Raw genomic sequence first — 17,505 nt, forward strand, 5'->3', positions numbered from 1 at the left:
TTTCTTCATAGTGCCTATTACCATCTGATTTCTTAACTACCCTTTACCTTCCCTAAAAGAATGAAAGCTCTACCTGAGCAGAGTTAGTTTTGTTCGCTGCTGTATTCTTTGTGCCAAGAACAGTGACTAGCACAGGGTCGCCACTTGAATATTTGTTAGTGAATGAACGAATCCATGGGTGTGATGGTGGGATGAGGGAAAAAGGAGAGGAGCAGCAAAGTGTCAATACTCAACAGATTTCAGGGAGACAATTATCAACACAAGTACATTTCATCTGAGTTTAAGTGTATCTTAGTAATTGTCTTAAAAGTTATAGAAGGCCCAAGATCATCTGTTTAGAATGTGGACAATACAGCACCTACCCCATATTCTCTATGAAATGCTCAGCACAGTGCCTGGCACACAGTCAATGCTCAAAATCTGTTAGTCATTATTCAGTCTGAAGCCGTAATTGTGCACTGACTGAATTAAAAGAGACCGTCATTACCGGGAAGAGGGAAACATAAGAGAGAAAGGGGTTTGCAACAGCAAGTAAGACTTTTCCTTTCCTCCCTTGTTAAAACTGGGGACAATATTCAAGTCATATCAATGTTTACAAGTAAAATATAAGTTATTTAGTAAAATGGTTCATAGCTTACTTATCTCTGTAACTGAAATAAATTATGCCCCCAACACAGCTTTCTTTAATGAATTTAATGGATGTTTTCTGCTTACCATTATTGATGCTTTTACAAATGTCTCCTATGCCTCCAGAATGATCTTTGTGCCAATGAGTCACTACGATTTCCTGGATTGCTGTGTTGAATTCTGTCAGAGCCTGCTTTAAACAGCTGATATATTCTGGAATTGCTGGTTCTCCAGTGTCAATAAGGATTCTCCTGAAAATTAAATAGAAGAGAATCACACAATTGGAACACAGCTAATATTGGCATAATTCTCACATCGACAGTTTACATTAAATTTAAGAAACTGCATACATGATTTTCCTTCCCACATGCTCAAAAATCAGCTATAAAAGGTTTCCAAAAAGTTCATGTAATATACATATTATGAAAAAGCATGCATAATTAAAGTATCTTTGCATCAAAATAAACTTACCTTTAAATTCCATTTTCCATGAACTTTTTGAAGTATCCTTGTATGTTATTTTAGCTTAACTATAGTAGCTGTGCCTTAAGGAAGGTGTTTGAAAAAGTTACAAATAAATCAAGACTAAATAATGAGTAATAACTGTAATCTTGAATGGCTACATAGCAATTAAACAGCATTGTTCCAAGGACCTTACATATTTTAACAATTGCATTGCTAACAACTGTTTAAGACAGATATTCCATTATAATATTCAGAAGTTAACTTGTCCAACTTGTCTGAAAATAAATGGCAGAATGAGCAAACACAAGAATCCTGGTGCCAGAAACTGGTATGTATTCTACCAGTTCTGCCTTCTTGGTCTTTTAGGAGGCCCCCAAACGTTTCATAGATATGGAAATATTTGATAAAATAGCATTCCTAAAGAAACCATGTTACGCTGGCACTCTAACACATGAACATGAAGGCTGTAGGGGAAATATGGGAGTGACATCTGAGTTGCTTTTTTCTTAAGATTTTGTTTTTATTCAAATTTGAAAGAATGAGAGAGGTCCCAAATGGCCACAATAGCTGAGGCTGGGCCAGGCTGAAGCCAGGAGCCTGGAATTCCATCTGGGTTTTGCACGTGGGTGGCAGAGACCCAAGTAGCTGAGCCATCTTCTATTCCCCTCCCAGGTGCATTAGCAGGGAGCTGAAATGGAAGTGAAGCAGCCAGGACACAAATATGTGCTCTGATATGGGATGCTGATGTTTTAAGCAGCAGCTTAACTCACTTCGCTACAATGTTAACCCCTGCTTTCTTACTTTACTAGACAATCCTATTACATTTTTTTGCTTGCGGTTCCAAACCTGCTTTATACTTTGTTTGGCCTTCCTCGCTATTCTGAGGTGGCCTTTCTTTCTCCCGTTTTTTTGAACAAAGAAATTGCAGTGACATTTTCATCAAGAACCATTTTACTAACTTAAATTCATGCTGTTTGGGGATTCCAATTCAATCCCATCAAGGTGGCATGTGCCAATGCCATCTCACTACTCCAAGTGATCAATTTCAGTTCACAATTGATCATAATGAAAGGACTAAGAGTCAAAGGGAGCACATAAACAAGTCTAGTATCTGCTAACACCAACCGATAGAATAAATAAAGGGGAGAGTGATCCAACATGGGAAGTGAGATACTCAGCAGACTCATAGAATGGCGGATGTCCTAAATAGCACTCTGGCCTCAGAATCAGCCCTAAAGGCACTCGGATCTGGCTGAAAAGCCCATGAGAGTATTTCAGGCATGGAAAGCCAAGACACTCTGGCAAAAAGATCTCTGTGAGTGAGATCCCAGTGGAAAGAACAGGTCTTCAAAGAGGGAGGTGCCTTTCTCTGAAGGGAGGAGAGAACCTCCACTTTGACTATGACCGTGTCTAAACAAGATAAGAGTCGGAGAACTCAAGGGGCTTCCATAGCCTTGGAAACTCATAACTAGTGCATAGGGAGATTACTGATGCCATAAACAGGAGTGTCAATTGGTAAAGTCAACAACAGGAGTCACTGTGCACTTACTCCTCATGTAGGATCTCAGTCCTTAACGTGCTGTACACTGAGGCTTAATGCTATAACGAGTACTCAAACAGTATATTTCACTTTGTGTTTCTATGGGGGTGCAAACGACTGAAATCTTTACTTAATGTACACTAAACTGATCTTCTGTAAAAAAAAAAAAAAAAAAAAAAAAAAAGAAAGAAATTTTCAATTCCCAACTTGACTCTCACTGGGATTAAACATGACAATAGGTCTGATCTGATTTCATCATCATTTTAAAAAAATCATCTATTATTTTTCACTTTATGTTTCTGTGTGGGAGCAAACTGTTGAAATACTTACTTAAGGTATACTAAGCTGATCTTCTGTATATTAAGATAATCGAAAATGAATCTTGATGTGAATGGAAGGGGAGAGGGAGTGGGAAAGGGGAGGGTTGTTGGTGGGAGGGACGGTATGGGGGGGGAAGCCATTGTAACCCATGAGTCGTACTTTGGAAATTTATATTCATTAAATAAAAGATAAAAAAAAAAAAAATTTTCATTAAAGATTAAAATAAAGAGAACATATGAAGGAAACAGAAAAGAAATATCTTTTAAAAACTTTAGTTGAAATGATGAAGTGAGGTTAGATTCATTTATTCAACAGGATTGTCTTCTAAACAGTATTTAAAAATGATGATATTATTCAATATGTAGCCTTAATTTTATGACTTTTCATATTTGGAAATCTATTACATATAATACAAAACAGAAATATAGTTTGAAGGCTCTCACATTGCTTTGTGAAATCTTTGTGGGATTAATTTAATGGAAATAAAAATGAGAATTAAATACCAAAAAAAAAAAAAAATAAATAAATAAATAAATTCATGCTGTTTGATAGTATCACCCATTTAGGTTGGAAGAGAGATCGGTTTTGATAAATTAATCAGTGTTTATAGATTGTGTAGTATGGGCCGTGCCTTTATTTGTTGCAGTAAGCAACACAAGAAACTCTGTTTACATTCCTGTGGAGATAATAAAAATAAACAAATACTAAAGGTACAGAAAACAGACAGCATTTCGCACAGCCTTACAGTGGAGTAGGGGCTTATAGTGGTGCAGTGGGATAAGTCCACACTTTCCACGTCTGCATCCCGTATTGGAACTCTGCTTCTGATCCAGCTCCCTGCTAATATGCCTGGGGAAAGCAGCAGCAGATAGTCCAAGTGCTTGGGTACCTGTCACCTTCGTGGGGGACCTGGATGGAGTTTCTGGCTCCTGGCCGTTGAGGCCATTTGGGGAGTGAACCGGCAGATGATCTCTTTCTCTGTATCTCGCACTGTCTCTGTTATATATTGGATGGTTTGTTTCCCTGATCCTATTCCCTGAGATGTACAGCCAATAAAAACAAACTGGCCTCTGACAGTGGAAGAGGGCAGTGGCCTTAGGGCCTGTGGCCTCCAACTGTATCCTGAGTTCTGCGGATTTACTTTAGAAGTACAGTGGTAAACTGTACTTTCTGGAGATGGAAGACCGGACGGTACACTGGTCCAAAGGGACACTAGTAGGTCTTGTTGGCAAGGAAGACATAAGAGATGGTTTAAACAACATTTATAAGGCATGATCAACAGGATAACAAAGATCACCAACAGTGGAGGAGGCAAGTTTGAGATGTTTGATTTAGGCCACAGTGAATTTTGATGGCATTCCTAGCCATTTTCTTGAGATTTTTCCCCATAGCAGTTTTTACCAGGTAACACATTATATATTTACATGTTTATTTCTTTATTGTCTGTCTCTCAAACTTTGACCAGCCTATGAATTTGAGCCCTAAAAGGGCAGGGACTTTATCTGTTTGGTTAAAGAAACTGCTGAATTTATTTCCATGTCTACAATACACTGTGCTGTACTTAGCACTGTATACATTTAGTCACATTAAATTAAAAATATAAAAATTATGGGGCCAGTGCTGTGGCGCAGCAGGTTAATACCCTGGCCTGAAGCGACGGCATCCCATTTGGCTGCCGGTTTGAGACCCATCTGCTCCACTTCCCATCCAGCTCTCTGCTATGATCTGGGAAAGCAGTAGAAGATGGCCCAAGTCCTTGGGCCCTTGCACCTGCATGGGAGACCCGGAAGAAGCTCCTGGCTTTGTACTGGTGCAGCTCCAGCTGTTGCAGCCAATTGGGGAGTGAACCATCAGATAGAAGACCTCTCTCTCTCTCTCTCTGCCTCTCCTCTCTGTGTAACTCTTTCAAATAAAAATAAATAAATAAATCTTTAAAAACAAAACAAAATTATAATACTTCCAAATAATATTCTCTGGCCCACTAACCCAGATTTTGGGGTTATTTACTCTTGATTTAACACAATTCTTCATGCCCCATAATTTGCATCATCTAGACTGTTCTGGGAGTATTTTGGCCCTTTAAGAAGAAACCGCGCATGTTTATATCAACATTTTTCAAATTTCTTAAGCCACCATGGTCCCTTTTTATTATTTTTTAGTCCTTCCCTTCCCTTCTCCTTCCAAAGAAATGATTTGGAAACATGTTCCATCCACTGGTTCACTCCCCAATTGGCCTCAATGGCCAGAGCTACGCTGATCCAAAGCCAGGAGCCAGGAGCTTCTTCCAGGTCTCCCAAGTGGGTGCAGGGGCCCAAGGACTTGAGCCATCTTCTACTGCTTTCCTAGGCCATAGCAGAGAGCTGGATGGAAGTGGAGCAGCCGGGACTAGAACTAGGCGTCCATATAGGATGCTGGCACTGCAAGTGGTGGCTTTACCCGCTAGGCCACAGTGCCAGTCCCAGGACTGCATCAAAGAAAGATCTAGTGAAGAAGATGACTCTATAAGGGAATACTAGAAAGAGAACTAGAGATGTAAGAGGAGATGTGGAAACTGTGATGTTAGCAAACAAAAGAGCAAGTGGTCAATGGTGTAAAAAATACTGAAGTTCAAGTAACATAGGAATAGAAAAATGTCATTGGGTTTAGTAATATGGAATCTACCTATGGTCTTAGAACCATTTTGTAAAGTGGAACATGTGGATAACAAATTGGGAACATCTGATTTGGACTCAATTAATATTCATTTCTAACTTCCTTTTACTTTATGCAGTAAGGCAGCATCATTTGCACATTAATTTATTTTACTTCAATTATACAGACTCTTCAGTTCAACTATATATGGAAATAATTTCAATAATGTGAGTGATCTCCCTGGCTACCACACTCCATGCATTTATAGGAGTACAATTATTAAGTAGTATAGATAAGGGACCTTGAATCTGCTCACTCCTCAGTTTCAGGTCTGTTAAGTCTCTTTTAGCATAAGCGCTTTGCTATGTGGTAAGTGTGACTCTAGTGTTTAAAGACACAGTATGCATATTTCATACAACATGGCTTCTAAACACACACTAACTTCTTCGTATGGTTTTCAAACAGAAGCAGCCATCTGTTTCAATGCAGGGAGAAAAGCGGGTTGTGTTGAACTTACTCAGAGAGTACACTGATCTACAACATGGAATATTCTCCTATAACTTTACAGGGTGATTTTTGACTACACACAACTTTCATCTTAGAAACTGACGTGGGAACTTCTTTTACTAGGACACAATGAAAAGAGAATACCTATACACATACTAGGTTGAGAATTCCAGCCAAGGCGGACTATACCCTACAGGTTTGGTATTTTTTTTTTTTTTTTGACAGAGTTAGACAACGAGCGAGCGAGACAGAGAGAAAGGTTCTTCCTTCCGTTGGTTCACCCCCCAAATGGCCGCCACAGCTGGCACACTGCACCGATTCAAAGCCAGAAGCCAGGCACTTCCTCCTGGTCTCCCATGCAGGTGCAGGGCCCAAGCATTTGGGCCATCCTCCACTGCCTTCCCGGGCCACAGCAGAGAGCTGGCCTGGAAGAGGAGCAACTGGGACAGAATCTGGCGCCCCAACTGGGACTAGAACCTGGGGTACCAGCACCACAGGTGGAGGATTAGCCTAGTGAGCGGCGGTGCCAGCTGGTATTGTTTTCTGCTTAATTTTCTATCCTGCTAGATTCTGGAAGCAGCCTAAAAGTTCATGTACCTAACTGACCCTGCCTTATTTACTCTGTTCTTAACCTTTTGCCTACCTGGCATACAGAACTTTTACTCCGCTGCTTCTAAAATTATTTACTGGAAAAAGGTGAATATAGTTTATACTTCAAATGAAAACCCAGCAAATTACACTTACATTTGAGGTAATCAGCTATATTTTATTAGTTGTCACAGCCAGACTGCACCACTAAATTCACTGCTTAATAGGAACTACTGTCCCTTGGTGACCACGGGGGATTGGTTCCAGGAACCACTCCAGGTACCCCAATCCTCAGGTGCTCAAGTTCCTTATTGAGAATGGTGTAGTATTTGCATTTTATCTACACACAACCTCCCATAGACCTTAAATCACTTTAAACTATTTAAAATAACTAACGCTGTTACAACATAAATAGGTGTTGCACAGTATTGCTTCGGGAATTAATGACAAGAAAAAAAGGTCTGTGAATGTTCAGTACAGACACAACTTTTTTTCTGAATATTTTCCAACCATGCTTGGTTAAATCCAAGGATGTGGAACTTGCTCATATTGGGAACTCCACTCTGTATCTTTTAATTTTGGATCATCTAGTATACAGTTGTTGCTCAATACAAAGGATCCTCAGGTCCAGCACTGTGGCCTAGCAGATTAGGCCACCACTTACGATGCCGGCATCTTACATGGGTGCTGCTCCACTTCTGATCCAGCTCCTTGTTAATGGTCTGGGAAAGTACTGGAGGATGGCGCCAAGTCCTTGGGCTCCTGCACTCATATGGGAGACCCGGAAGAAGCTCCTGGCTTCGGCATGGGCCAGCCCAGGTGGTTGCAGCCATATGGGGAATTGAGCAGTGGATGGAAGATCTCTGTCTCTCCATCTCTCTAACTCTGCCTTTCAAGTAAATAGTCTGTGGAAAATGCTTATCATGAAAAAACTATGCATGAATTTTACAATTTCTTTCATCAAAATAAATCTTTTAATTCAATTTTTCTGGAATTTTTTTTCCAAAATGTGTTTATTTGAAAGGTTCAGAGAGGGAGACACATGCGTGTACACACACAGACACACACACACACACACAGATCTGGCTCACTCCCCAGATGGCCCCAGGAGCCAGAAACTTCTTCTTTCAGGTCTCCCAATGAGTGCAGGGGCCCAAGCACTTGGGCCATCTTCCACTGCTTTCCCTGGCCATTAGCAGGAAACTGGATTGGAAGTGGAACAGTCTGGACTCGAACCAGCCCCCACCTGGGGCCCAAGTACTTTGGCCATCTTCCACTGTTTCCCAGGCCAGTCGCAGTGAGCTGGAACCAAAGTGGAGCTGCCAGGACTCCAATTGGTGCCCATATGGGATGCCAGCATTATAAGCCCAGCTTAATTCTCTAGGCCACAACACCAGTCCTATCTGCAAACTTTTTGAGGTACCCTACTACTCTGCAGTGAAACATACCTCCCCACGTCTGCATAATTTCATTAACAATGCAACTGAATAAAAGAAAAATATCTCCTTAGAAACAGAGATGTCTCCCCTCTTCAAAACAACCCAAACAAGGTCACATACAATTGAAACAAATCAGCAAAAAATTTGTTGACTACCGTCAGAGCCTCTGGTTTCAGGGCCTCAAGCAATCTGAAAGCAAGAAAAACCTGCCCTCTGCTGCTTAGTTAAGGAAATGCCCTCAGCACCTTGAACGGAGGCTGGGAAGGGAAGTTACACTCCAGGCAAAGCACCAAGAAGCCAGTTAAGCAAGACATTGTGAACGCTTTCTGGAATGCTTAAGTCCAGGGGATCTTAAATTCTCAACAGTTTAAACATGGTTACTCCAGCACCAGACATCAAGCAAAGAAAACCGGGTTTCAAAAGCAGGAAGTGAAATTTTCCTTCTTTTTAGTGATTTCTAAGTTGCCATCCCGGTGGCAGTTACTTGGCGGTGGCGTCCCGGGAACTGGGCCTGGGCATCCAGTGGTTGGTTTGCCGGGCTGGCGCCAGGACGCCGGGCGCACGCCGCAGTGGCAGCTGCGGTTCTCGCAGGTGCTGCGAGCGGGTGTGTGTGTTGGGGGAAGAGGGGAGACGTTTACCTGGAGCCGGTCCCCACCAGGTAGGTGTTAGTGCCTTGCAGGGTCATGGGACCCGGGTTACAGCCCAACACGCGTACCACCCGGCTGGACAGCCGCTCAATGCGCTGCAGAGTGGCAGACATCTCCGCCACACCAAGCCCACCGGCACGTCGCCTACTCGGCAACCCGAGCGCCGAACAGGCCTGGCGGGCTGGCGGGCCGGCCGGGGCAGCGTTCACGCTACGCTGAGGAAGCCGAGAAGGCACAGATGGGCAGCTCAGCAGTGGGCGGGGCCAAGCGTCACGTGACGTCGCGCAAGTCGGAGGCGGGGATTCGGGCCGCGCGCTTGCGCCGACGGCGGCGGCGGCGGCGGGAGGGCGTTCGCTAGCGCGTGGCCTGAGGCGGCGGGGGGCTAGGCAGGGGTCTGGTGGTGTCAAAGATCCTGGTACCTCGCCAGGCGCTCCTTGCCAGGAGTTCATGCCAAGGCAGGCGAGTGCATCCGGGTGGATGAGAGACGTTTTTCAACCTGGGAAGTCCCGTGGTGGCGCACGGGGCAGGCAGGTGTGGTAGTTACTTAATGTGAGTACTAAGTCCCAGAAAAGCTTTCCTGTCAGGTTTTCAGGTGGCACCGGGCGTTTGCGTGTGAGGAGTAGCCTGGTTGGTTTTTTTATAGTAACCAAGACTAACTGATATTTACCAAGCACGGAGTGGCGTGCTAAGTGCCTTTCACACACACGATGAGGTAGGCACTATTTTCGTGTCCATTTTATAAATGGAAAATGGAGACTGGGAGACTTGCCCAGGTGACTGTGTCTTGTGCCTGTCTGCCTTGCACCAGCTCTGGCCTCTTGCGTGGGGAGATCAGGGCGCTTACCTCTCCCTTCCCATGTGCCCAGCTGCCCAGAGAAACGGGCTGGTTTTGTGGAGTTTTATGACCAAGATGGACTTGTCTGTGTTGAGATTTTTTTTCTAATGGGCAAAATATTAACTAACCCAGTATTGACTATTGCTTCCCCTTTACAAAGTTAAGTTATAAGTTACCTGAAAGGAAACACAAAGATCCTGTGATCAAGCCCTTCTATTTATGACAATTATATGTCATAAATATAATATTTATATTTAAATATTATTTATATATATTTAAATATTATAATATTTAAATATTAATTATATTAAAATATAATAATTATAATACCTCAAAAACTATCCCAAAAGAGGTGTGTAATTTATCCACTATCCCAACCCATTCTTTTTTACACTTGATCTTAGCCAAAAGCGATAACCCACTCTTTTTTTTTTTTTTTAATTGTTTAGTTATTTGTGCACATGTTCCCATCCACTGGTTCACTCTTCAAATGCCTGCAATGGGCCCTGGGTTAGGGGTCACACCAGGAGCCTTGAACTTGATCCAGATCTCCTGTGTGAGTGGTGGAGATCCCAACTATTTGAGTCATCGTTGCTGCCTCCTAGGGTGCGCATCAGCAGAAAGCTGGAGTCGGGAGCAGAGCCAGAACTCCACCTCCCGAAACCAGGCTCTCCAATGAGTTCCGCCAGTGGGAGTCCTAAGTGCTAGGTCAGATGCCCACCCCCATCCTCCGTGTTTTTTCTTTTAAAAGAACTCTGCTGAAAGGGTATTTGGCACAGTGGTTAAGTTGCTTGGGGGGCCCCTGCCCCTTATTGGTGTGTCTGGTTAGAGTCCTCATTACTCTGCTTGTGATCCAGCTTCCTGCTAATACATGCTCCATGAGGCAGCAGATGATGGTTCAAGTACTTGTATCCTGCCACTCACCTGGGATACCTGGATTGAGTTCGGAGCTCCTGGCCTTGGCCTGGCCCAGCCCTGGCTACTGCCAGAATTTGAGGAGTGAACCATAGATGAAAGATCTCTCTCTCTTTCTCCCCCTCTGTCTCTTTCTCAAACAACAAAAACAACAACCTATCCCAAAAATCTGCTAGAAAAATCAATGAATGCTAGAGTGGTGGATGGAGCAGTAATTTCCAACTACAGAGCTTTTCCTGAGACTCTGGGTAGCTCCTCTCTCTTACCTCTTTGTTTTTGTTTTCCATTTTTAAATTAGAATTTGCCATCTGAATTTCATTTAATCCACTGCCAAGCCCTTCATTTGACAGATTAAAAAATGGGCCCAATAATAATTGAAAAATTAAATGACCTGCATAGGGTCACACAAAGAGACAATGGTAGAAGATCACAAAGAGGGTAGATAATGAACATGGTTCAGACAAACTGAAGTTGAGGTGACTGTGAGTAGCTCGGCAAAGAAATCTAAGGACAGTTGGATACGTGGGTTGAGATCAGAAAGGAGATCTAGGCTAGAGATGTAAAGCTTATCCTTTGTGAATATACTTAATGTGACTTGAAGTTTAAATTCCTCTCTAAGAAAAAAGTCCAGAGATTTTTAGATTATGTTCAGTTGCTCTATAATTTATTTCCTGCTTATCACGTGCAAAGTATTATTGTAGACATATTGGGGGAGATGTTAAAAATGAATAAGATGGTCTTTGCTTTCTACAGGGAGAAATACATGACCTTGTTTTAAAGCATTTGTGGGTAAATCCTAGAAAAAAAGTGTAGCTCAATTGATAGAATTTCAGGGAGAAAAAGGAGAATCATTTATTGAGAAGATCTGGGAAAGTTTACAAGTTTTGAATTTTAAGCTGATTTTTGAAGAATTAATTAAATTTCATCAGATAGATGGAGGTTATTCTAGAGACAGTAAATAACCTTGAGCAAAGGCTTGGAAATAGAAGAAATATAGTGTTCATTTTAATAATTGATAACAGCAATCTTAATTTTTTGGGGCATAGGATTTGAGAAGTTATATAGTATAAGCTGAAAAAATAGGTATGGTTAGGTTAATAATATTTTAAAAATTCTGTATCAAAGTATTTCAAATTCAAGAATTTCTTTCTTTCTGGTATTGCTTGTTATCTACTTGAATATGCTGTGAAGCAAATTATATGTCTTAATACTTAAACGACAAGTACAGAGAAAACATGGAACTTTGTCAGCTTGTAGAAGGAGCGATATTATTTCTTCCTCTCAATGAGATAACTATGAAGAGATGGACAGTGTTCACAATGATGCAGACTCTGATCATTTGATTAGAAAATGCCACATATGACTAACGTAATTTTAGTTTCATTTTTCTATTCGATCTTAAAGGTTTACGCGTTCTTTAATTGTTCTTGTTTTCAGTGAAGAATTAAAAGAATCACAAGATGATGATTTTCCAGAATTGACTTCTATTTGACAAGTAAGTCTGTATTTTGTGTGTGTTGAATTTGGTGGAAAAATGAAAATTTCCTAGGTTTTATTTCTTCAGATGTTTGCTTTATCATGTTCAGTGGGCAGAGTTTATGTATTTTGGCTAGCAGTCAGATATTCACTTAGCTTGGCTTTTGAATGAAATTGAATTGAAACTATGCTATTAAGTTAGTAAGTGTAGAAGTCCCCTGTGAAACCCAGTTTTGTTGGTGGCATTATTTCTGCTAAGGTGGTACTGGGGCATTGATGAATTGTGGAGATAGAAATGAACTACACACAAGTTATGCAACTATGTGATTATTGAAAGAACAGCAGGTGCTATTTCTGAAAATTGCTGTATTTGTTATCTTGCTATGTAGGTTTCCTTCCTTTTGGTATTATGTTCTGCCTGACTAAATTAGGACTGTGGACATTGCCATATCAGATTAATCTATTGAGTCAATGTAATTTCTGTTTCTTAGAAATTGTTCCTCCCATCTTGTAAAACTTGACTCAGAACTGCTGGTGTTTCCCTTATTCATGGCAGGTAAAGGACACTTTCTTTATGGGAACAGAGATTATGAAATGCGCACATGGAGTGCTTAGGTATCATATTGTAGGTTTCATGGTACCATAATTTAAAGAAATTATTTACATTTAAATATCAGTTTAAGTGAAACTGTAGTTCAAGTATTGCATTTTAGTCAGGTTTTACCCTTTTGGACATTATGTATCACATTCTGATCTGAGAAGAGTTGGAAAATAAGTTAAAGATTTTTGCTTAGAAAGCTCTTGTATCACCTGCTTTGCAATTTTAACTAAATTTGCTCCTCATCTGTAGAAAAGAATAATGCACTATGGTTTCAGTCTGTCTCAAAAGTGTAGAATGCTATGCTCATGTCATAGTCAATTATTAATGTTTTCTGTTTTTTCAATAGAATGTGTGATATTTTGTGATTATGACCCAAGCATTTGAGGCAAACACACTTTACTCAGTAGAGGTAACTCATCTAAATACTCAATATCTCTAAGTATTAGTTTTCAGGTCCATAAAATAGGGGCAATGATAAATCCCACGGGATTTGTGAGACGCTAGTATCATGATAAATAAAATAATATGTCCAGATACTTCCCTTGTAATCACTCAACAGTGGTAGCTACTATTATTATTATCTATTCTTCAATTATGTAGATTGCATTTTTTTATCCTAGATGTTAAAGCTCACAAAATTACATTTTTTTTTAGAATTGAATTGAAACTATGCTATTAAGTTAGTAAGTGTAGAAATTACACACGTGATTGGGTTACACATTAGACATATCCAGTATAACCATGGTAAGGAATCTCTGTAAATATTTATTTCTGGAGGACATACTTGAAATCTAGTTCATTGGACTTTTGAACTAGTACTACCTGGAAAATTTTTCCATTTCATACCCACATGGCTAATTCCACTATGCAAATGCCACCTCCTCAGTGAGTCCTGGCCCTGGCCAATGTAATTAAAATTGTTGTCCATGATGTACCGCCTCTATTCCAACTCCTGGTCTCTTTACCATTCTCTGTATTCTCCATAGCATTTCTTATCTTATAATATGAAACTGAACTTACTCATTTATTGCTTTTATTGTCAGTTGACTACCTTTCTCTGCCAAGATGTAAGTGCCACAAGGGCAGGAATTTTTTTTTTTCTATTGTCACTTGGCGTATTCCAAGACCCTAAGTCAGCACATGGTAGTGTCTAAGTTAACATTTACTTAATTCAATGGAATCAAAGTTCTTGATATAATCTTATTCTTCTAAATTCTCGCTCTGTGTTGGGCTTTATGTCCTTCATTTTAAGATAAGAAATCTCCTACAAGGAAATTCATGACCTGAAAGATAGGAAAAATTCAGATTTTAAAATTATTTTTCTGGGGCCAGAATTGTGATACAGTTGGCAAAGCCATTGGTTGCAACATTGACATCCCATGTTGGAGTGCTGGTTTGAGTCTGGCTGCTCCATTTCCAATCCAGCTTCCTGCTAACATACCTGGGAAAGCAGCAAAAGATGGCCAAAGTATTTGGGCCCCTGCCACCCATGTGGAAGATCTGGATGGATTTCCTGGTGCCTGGCTTTAGCCTTGTACACAGCTGGCTGTTGTGGCCATTTTGGAAGTGAACCTGTAAATGGAAGGTCTTTCTCCCCTCTCTCTCCCTCTTCTCCTCTCTCTCTCTCTCTCTCTCTCTCTCTATCAAATGAATAAATTAGGTAAAAATAATTAAAGTGGATCCATTATGTACTGTGTAGATCCTAAATTAGATTTGAAAGTTAAATTGGAGCATATAATATATAACATTTAGCTCTGTTTCTGGTACATAGTTCCGACTAAACGTTAGGTTTTGTTAGTAGTGTGAACATTTTCTTCCTGTCATAATTCTTCTTAAATATCATTTACTATTGATTTTTTATTAAGAAATTGTATAATAACACATTAGTATAGGTATCTTGTAAAAATATGAAGTAGAGAGAGTAAATAACTGGAGTTGGATTTGCTTCTTACTCTCAACTCCTTCCTCTCTCCATATATAATTAAAACTCATAAATGTTGTGTTTGTCTTTCTAGCATTCTTTTTTTTTTCACTTAATACATCTTGGAGGTCATCTGAAATCTGTTCAGAGTTACTTAATTATTTATAAAGGTTTTTGAAGTGTATCCTTTAGTATGAGTGTATCATAATTTATTGAACTAGGCCTTTAAATTGCCATTTATGTAGTTTTCAGTTTTTGCTATCATAAAAAGGCTCTACAAAGTATATGTGTACACACACACACACACACACACACCACCATTTCCTGTAGCTAGATCTTTGGATAGAATTTCTGGATCAAAAATACATGAAGAACTTTCACTGCTGTTTTACTTTTGTTAAATACATGTTAGAAGCTTTGTGATATTCCATTTTATGAATCTACCTTTATTTACTTTACCATTTCCTTATGATGATACATTTAGGTGGTTTCCAGTGGTTTCCCACTATAAATAGTCCTGTCATAATTATCTTTGAGACTAGGCTATGTTTTTAAAACAAAAAATACTGGAGTCTGAGAGGAAATTGTCGACTAGTAAGTATATTTCTAAGACTTTACTTTCCCTTGACTGTAAGAACTGTATTTAGTGTTAATATCTTATTTTTTTTTGAAGAAGTAGAGCTTTTATAAAATCATGTCTATGGGTTAATATTTTACTCAAGATTCTTAAAAATTTGTATACGTGTTTCATTTTAGGTGTTATCTGTAAAGAAGATCATTGTAAAACAGAAGATTGAACAAAGCCTTATAACTTTGAACCTGGATTACAGATTTATAAAAGAAAGTTAAAATTAGTCATTTTGATTTTGGTGTTCCAATTTCATAATATATACTTATCCAGATAGATTTAGGGAACAGAAATTAAGATTTGGTGCTATAACAAAGGATGCACTAATATTTGTTCTAGCATTCTTGTTTTCTTTTTGTGTGAGAGCAGAGAAGTAGATATATAAGAACTGAGCTGATACATAATGAAATACACTAAATGCAATTTTATTATGTCAGTTCTTGGCATAATAATCTATATAACTGATTTAATTGTAGACATCTGGGTATCTGTCAGATTTTTTCATGAAAAACAATATATTTTTGGTGTTTTAACATTAAGCTTTATGCTTTTTGGAACACTTGTGGTCCAGTGTTTTAGTTATTCTTGGTTCAAGGCTGATTTAAAGAAAACAGGTCAAGAAACTCAACCTTGTTTTCTTCTACTTCATTGCTTGCAAATGGGAGTTTTTACAAGGTGAGTGTACACTTTTGATCATTAACACTGCTTTTCTTTTATACAAACAGTAACTACCTTTCTATATCTGGATCATCAGATGTACAAAGGTCCTCTATTTGTGAGTAGCACAAAGGTTATTTGCCTGTTGCTATCAGTGCTTATTTGAGTCATTGCTGTATAGTCAGAATTTTCCAGGTTCATCACTAGAGTGTTTTAATTTACCTACTTAATTTACTTTTTCTGATGTGTACTTCCTTTTTTGATAAGGAAAAAGGCTTACTTCTAACTTGTGAGATTTTTATCTAAGTTTTATTATAATAAGGCTGCATATCGCCTATTACTTGCAAGTCTGAGAGCGTACTAATTTTTTAAAGATACTCATACTACTGTTTAAACTAAATGAAAATTAGCTAGTATAGTCATAGACAGAACTAAAAACCTTACTAATCATGTTGTCTAAGACCTTATTTTATAGTTGAAGAAACCAGAATCTATATAGGCCCTAAGAATTCTATGGTTCTCTAATTTTGTATGACTTTTAAATTATGCAATATATATGTTAAAAGCAAAGAGAAGTATTAAAGAAAACAAAAGAGGGTAAAATAATTTTTTTAGTTAGATTTTTGATTTGGGATATTTTAATAGATAACATAGAGGTCAATATTTAATTTGATCCTGAGCAACAAGTTCATGGCCACTAGGTGAAAAGTTTTTTTTTCTTTTTAAATTTTAAGCTTTTCTTGTAGTCTTTAATAGTAATAATAAACATGGATAACATTAGTGTGGCGATACGTAGTTTTCAAAGTATTTTCATATAATTTGAATCTTTTTAAAGCTAGAGTTGTTAAGGTTAAAATATATAAGAAACAAAATATAAATGAGAAAAAAGTGTACTGGTTTTAGAGACACTGGAAAGAAAGTACTTTGGCTGCTAGTATTTGAGTTTTGGAACTTTACTTTCTCAGTAAGATAAAAACATTTAAAGGAATTGAGTAAAAGAATTGATAAGTAAATAAATGTGTAACAAGTAAGATTTGATGAGTTTTCTGTGTGAGCAATATTGAGAATTATATAGTTATACTATCTTAAGGATAAAATTACTTTTATTGAGAATTTAGAAATATGATAAATATTATGTTATTTGCCATTTTATTGCATTTGCTTCTTACTCCCAACTCCTTTCCCTCTCCATATATAATTAAAACCCATAAATATTATATTCACATCTACAGAATTATTTTCCTTGGTATTTCAACTGATAACTTCAAGGTCCTGAAGGTTGTGTTATAAACTATAAATGGTATTATAGAAGAAAACCAAATTATTTTACATTTTAGCATCTCTTGATGTGTGTAGTAAGTTTTGGCTGTCAGGCATTGTAAATAAAAATTACAGAGCTTCTGGATGATATTATTTTCCTTTTTCTCTACCAGGCATTTTTAATAAGGACTGTGTACTTTTGGTTTCCTCTGTTGCTAGGATGTAGCCTTCAGAGCACTGAGAGCCTTGTGTGGTCATTCTTACCCTGACAGGTCCTAAATACTAGGTCTTATTTCCTTAGTACTACAAGACTTCAAGAAACTCTGCTTTGATTTTCCAAAACATTCTGCTTAGCTGTAAATCTCTATCCTCTGCATGTAGTTTCAAAATCTGGCAAACATTCAGGGGAAATAATGGCTGAGTTTGAGATCCATCAGTCTGCAATCC

At 38.8% G+C, this 17,505-nt stretch overlaps 2 protein-coding genes across 5 annotated transcripts in view; one reads left to right on the forward strand and one right to left on the reverse strand.

Moving 5' to 3' along the window:
* Nucleotides 1-8,991, reverse strand: part of LACTB2 (lactamase beta 2) — a 46,197-nt gene extending 37,206 nt beyond the window's left edge. Inside the window, exons 1-2 of the mRNA XM_002710464.6 lie at nucleotides 8,757-8,991; nucleotides 715-878 (exon numbers count right to left, since the gene is read on the reverse strand). Coding sequence (XP_002710510.1) covers nucleotides 715-878; nucleotides 8,757-8,878 — 286 coding nt within the window. The 5' untranslated portion in view covers nucleotides 8,879-8,991. The remainder of the gene's footprint in view (nucleotides 1-714; nucleotides 879-8,756) is intronic.
* A 71-nt stretch (nucleotides 8,992-9,062) lies between these two features.
* Nucleotides 9,063-17,505, forward strand: part of XKR9 (XK related 9) — a 67,061-nt gene continuing 58,618 nt past the window's right edge. The window contains exons 1-4 of one of the 4 annotated variants that reach the window (XM_089335374.1): nucleotides 9,063-9,314; nucleotides 11,953-12,010; nucleotides 12,483-12,547; nucleotides 15,270-15,816. In XM_089335374.1, the coding sequence (XP_089191500.1) occupies nucleotides 15,545-15,816 (272 nt within the window). In that variant the 5' untranslated portion in view covers nucleotides 9,063-9,314; nucleotides 11,953-12,010; nucleotides 12,483-12,547; nucleotides 15,270-15,544. Of the gene's footprint in view, nucleotides 9,478-11,952; nucleotides 12,011-12,482; nucleotides 12,548-15,269; nucleotides 15,817-17,505 lie in introns of all 4 variants that reach the window. The other 3 variants (XM_002710465.6, XM_070075155.2, XM_089335375.1) reach the window with 3 other exon arrangements.

Source organism: Oryctolagus cuniculus, chromosome 6 (genome assembly GCF_051225735.1).
Source record: "Oryctolagus cuniculus isolate XC-2025 breed Fujian yellow rabbit chromosome 6, ASM5122573v1, whole genome shotgun sequence".
NCBI classification, from domain to species: domain Eukaryota; kingdom Metazoa; phylum Chordata; class Mammalia; order Lagomorpha; family Leporidae; genus Oryctolagus; species Oryctolagus cuniculus.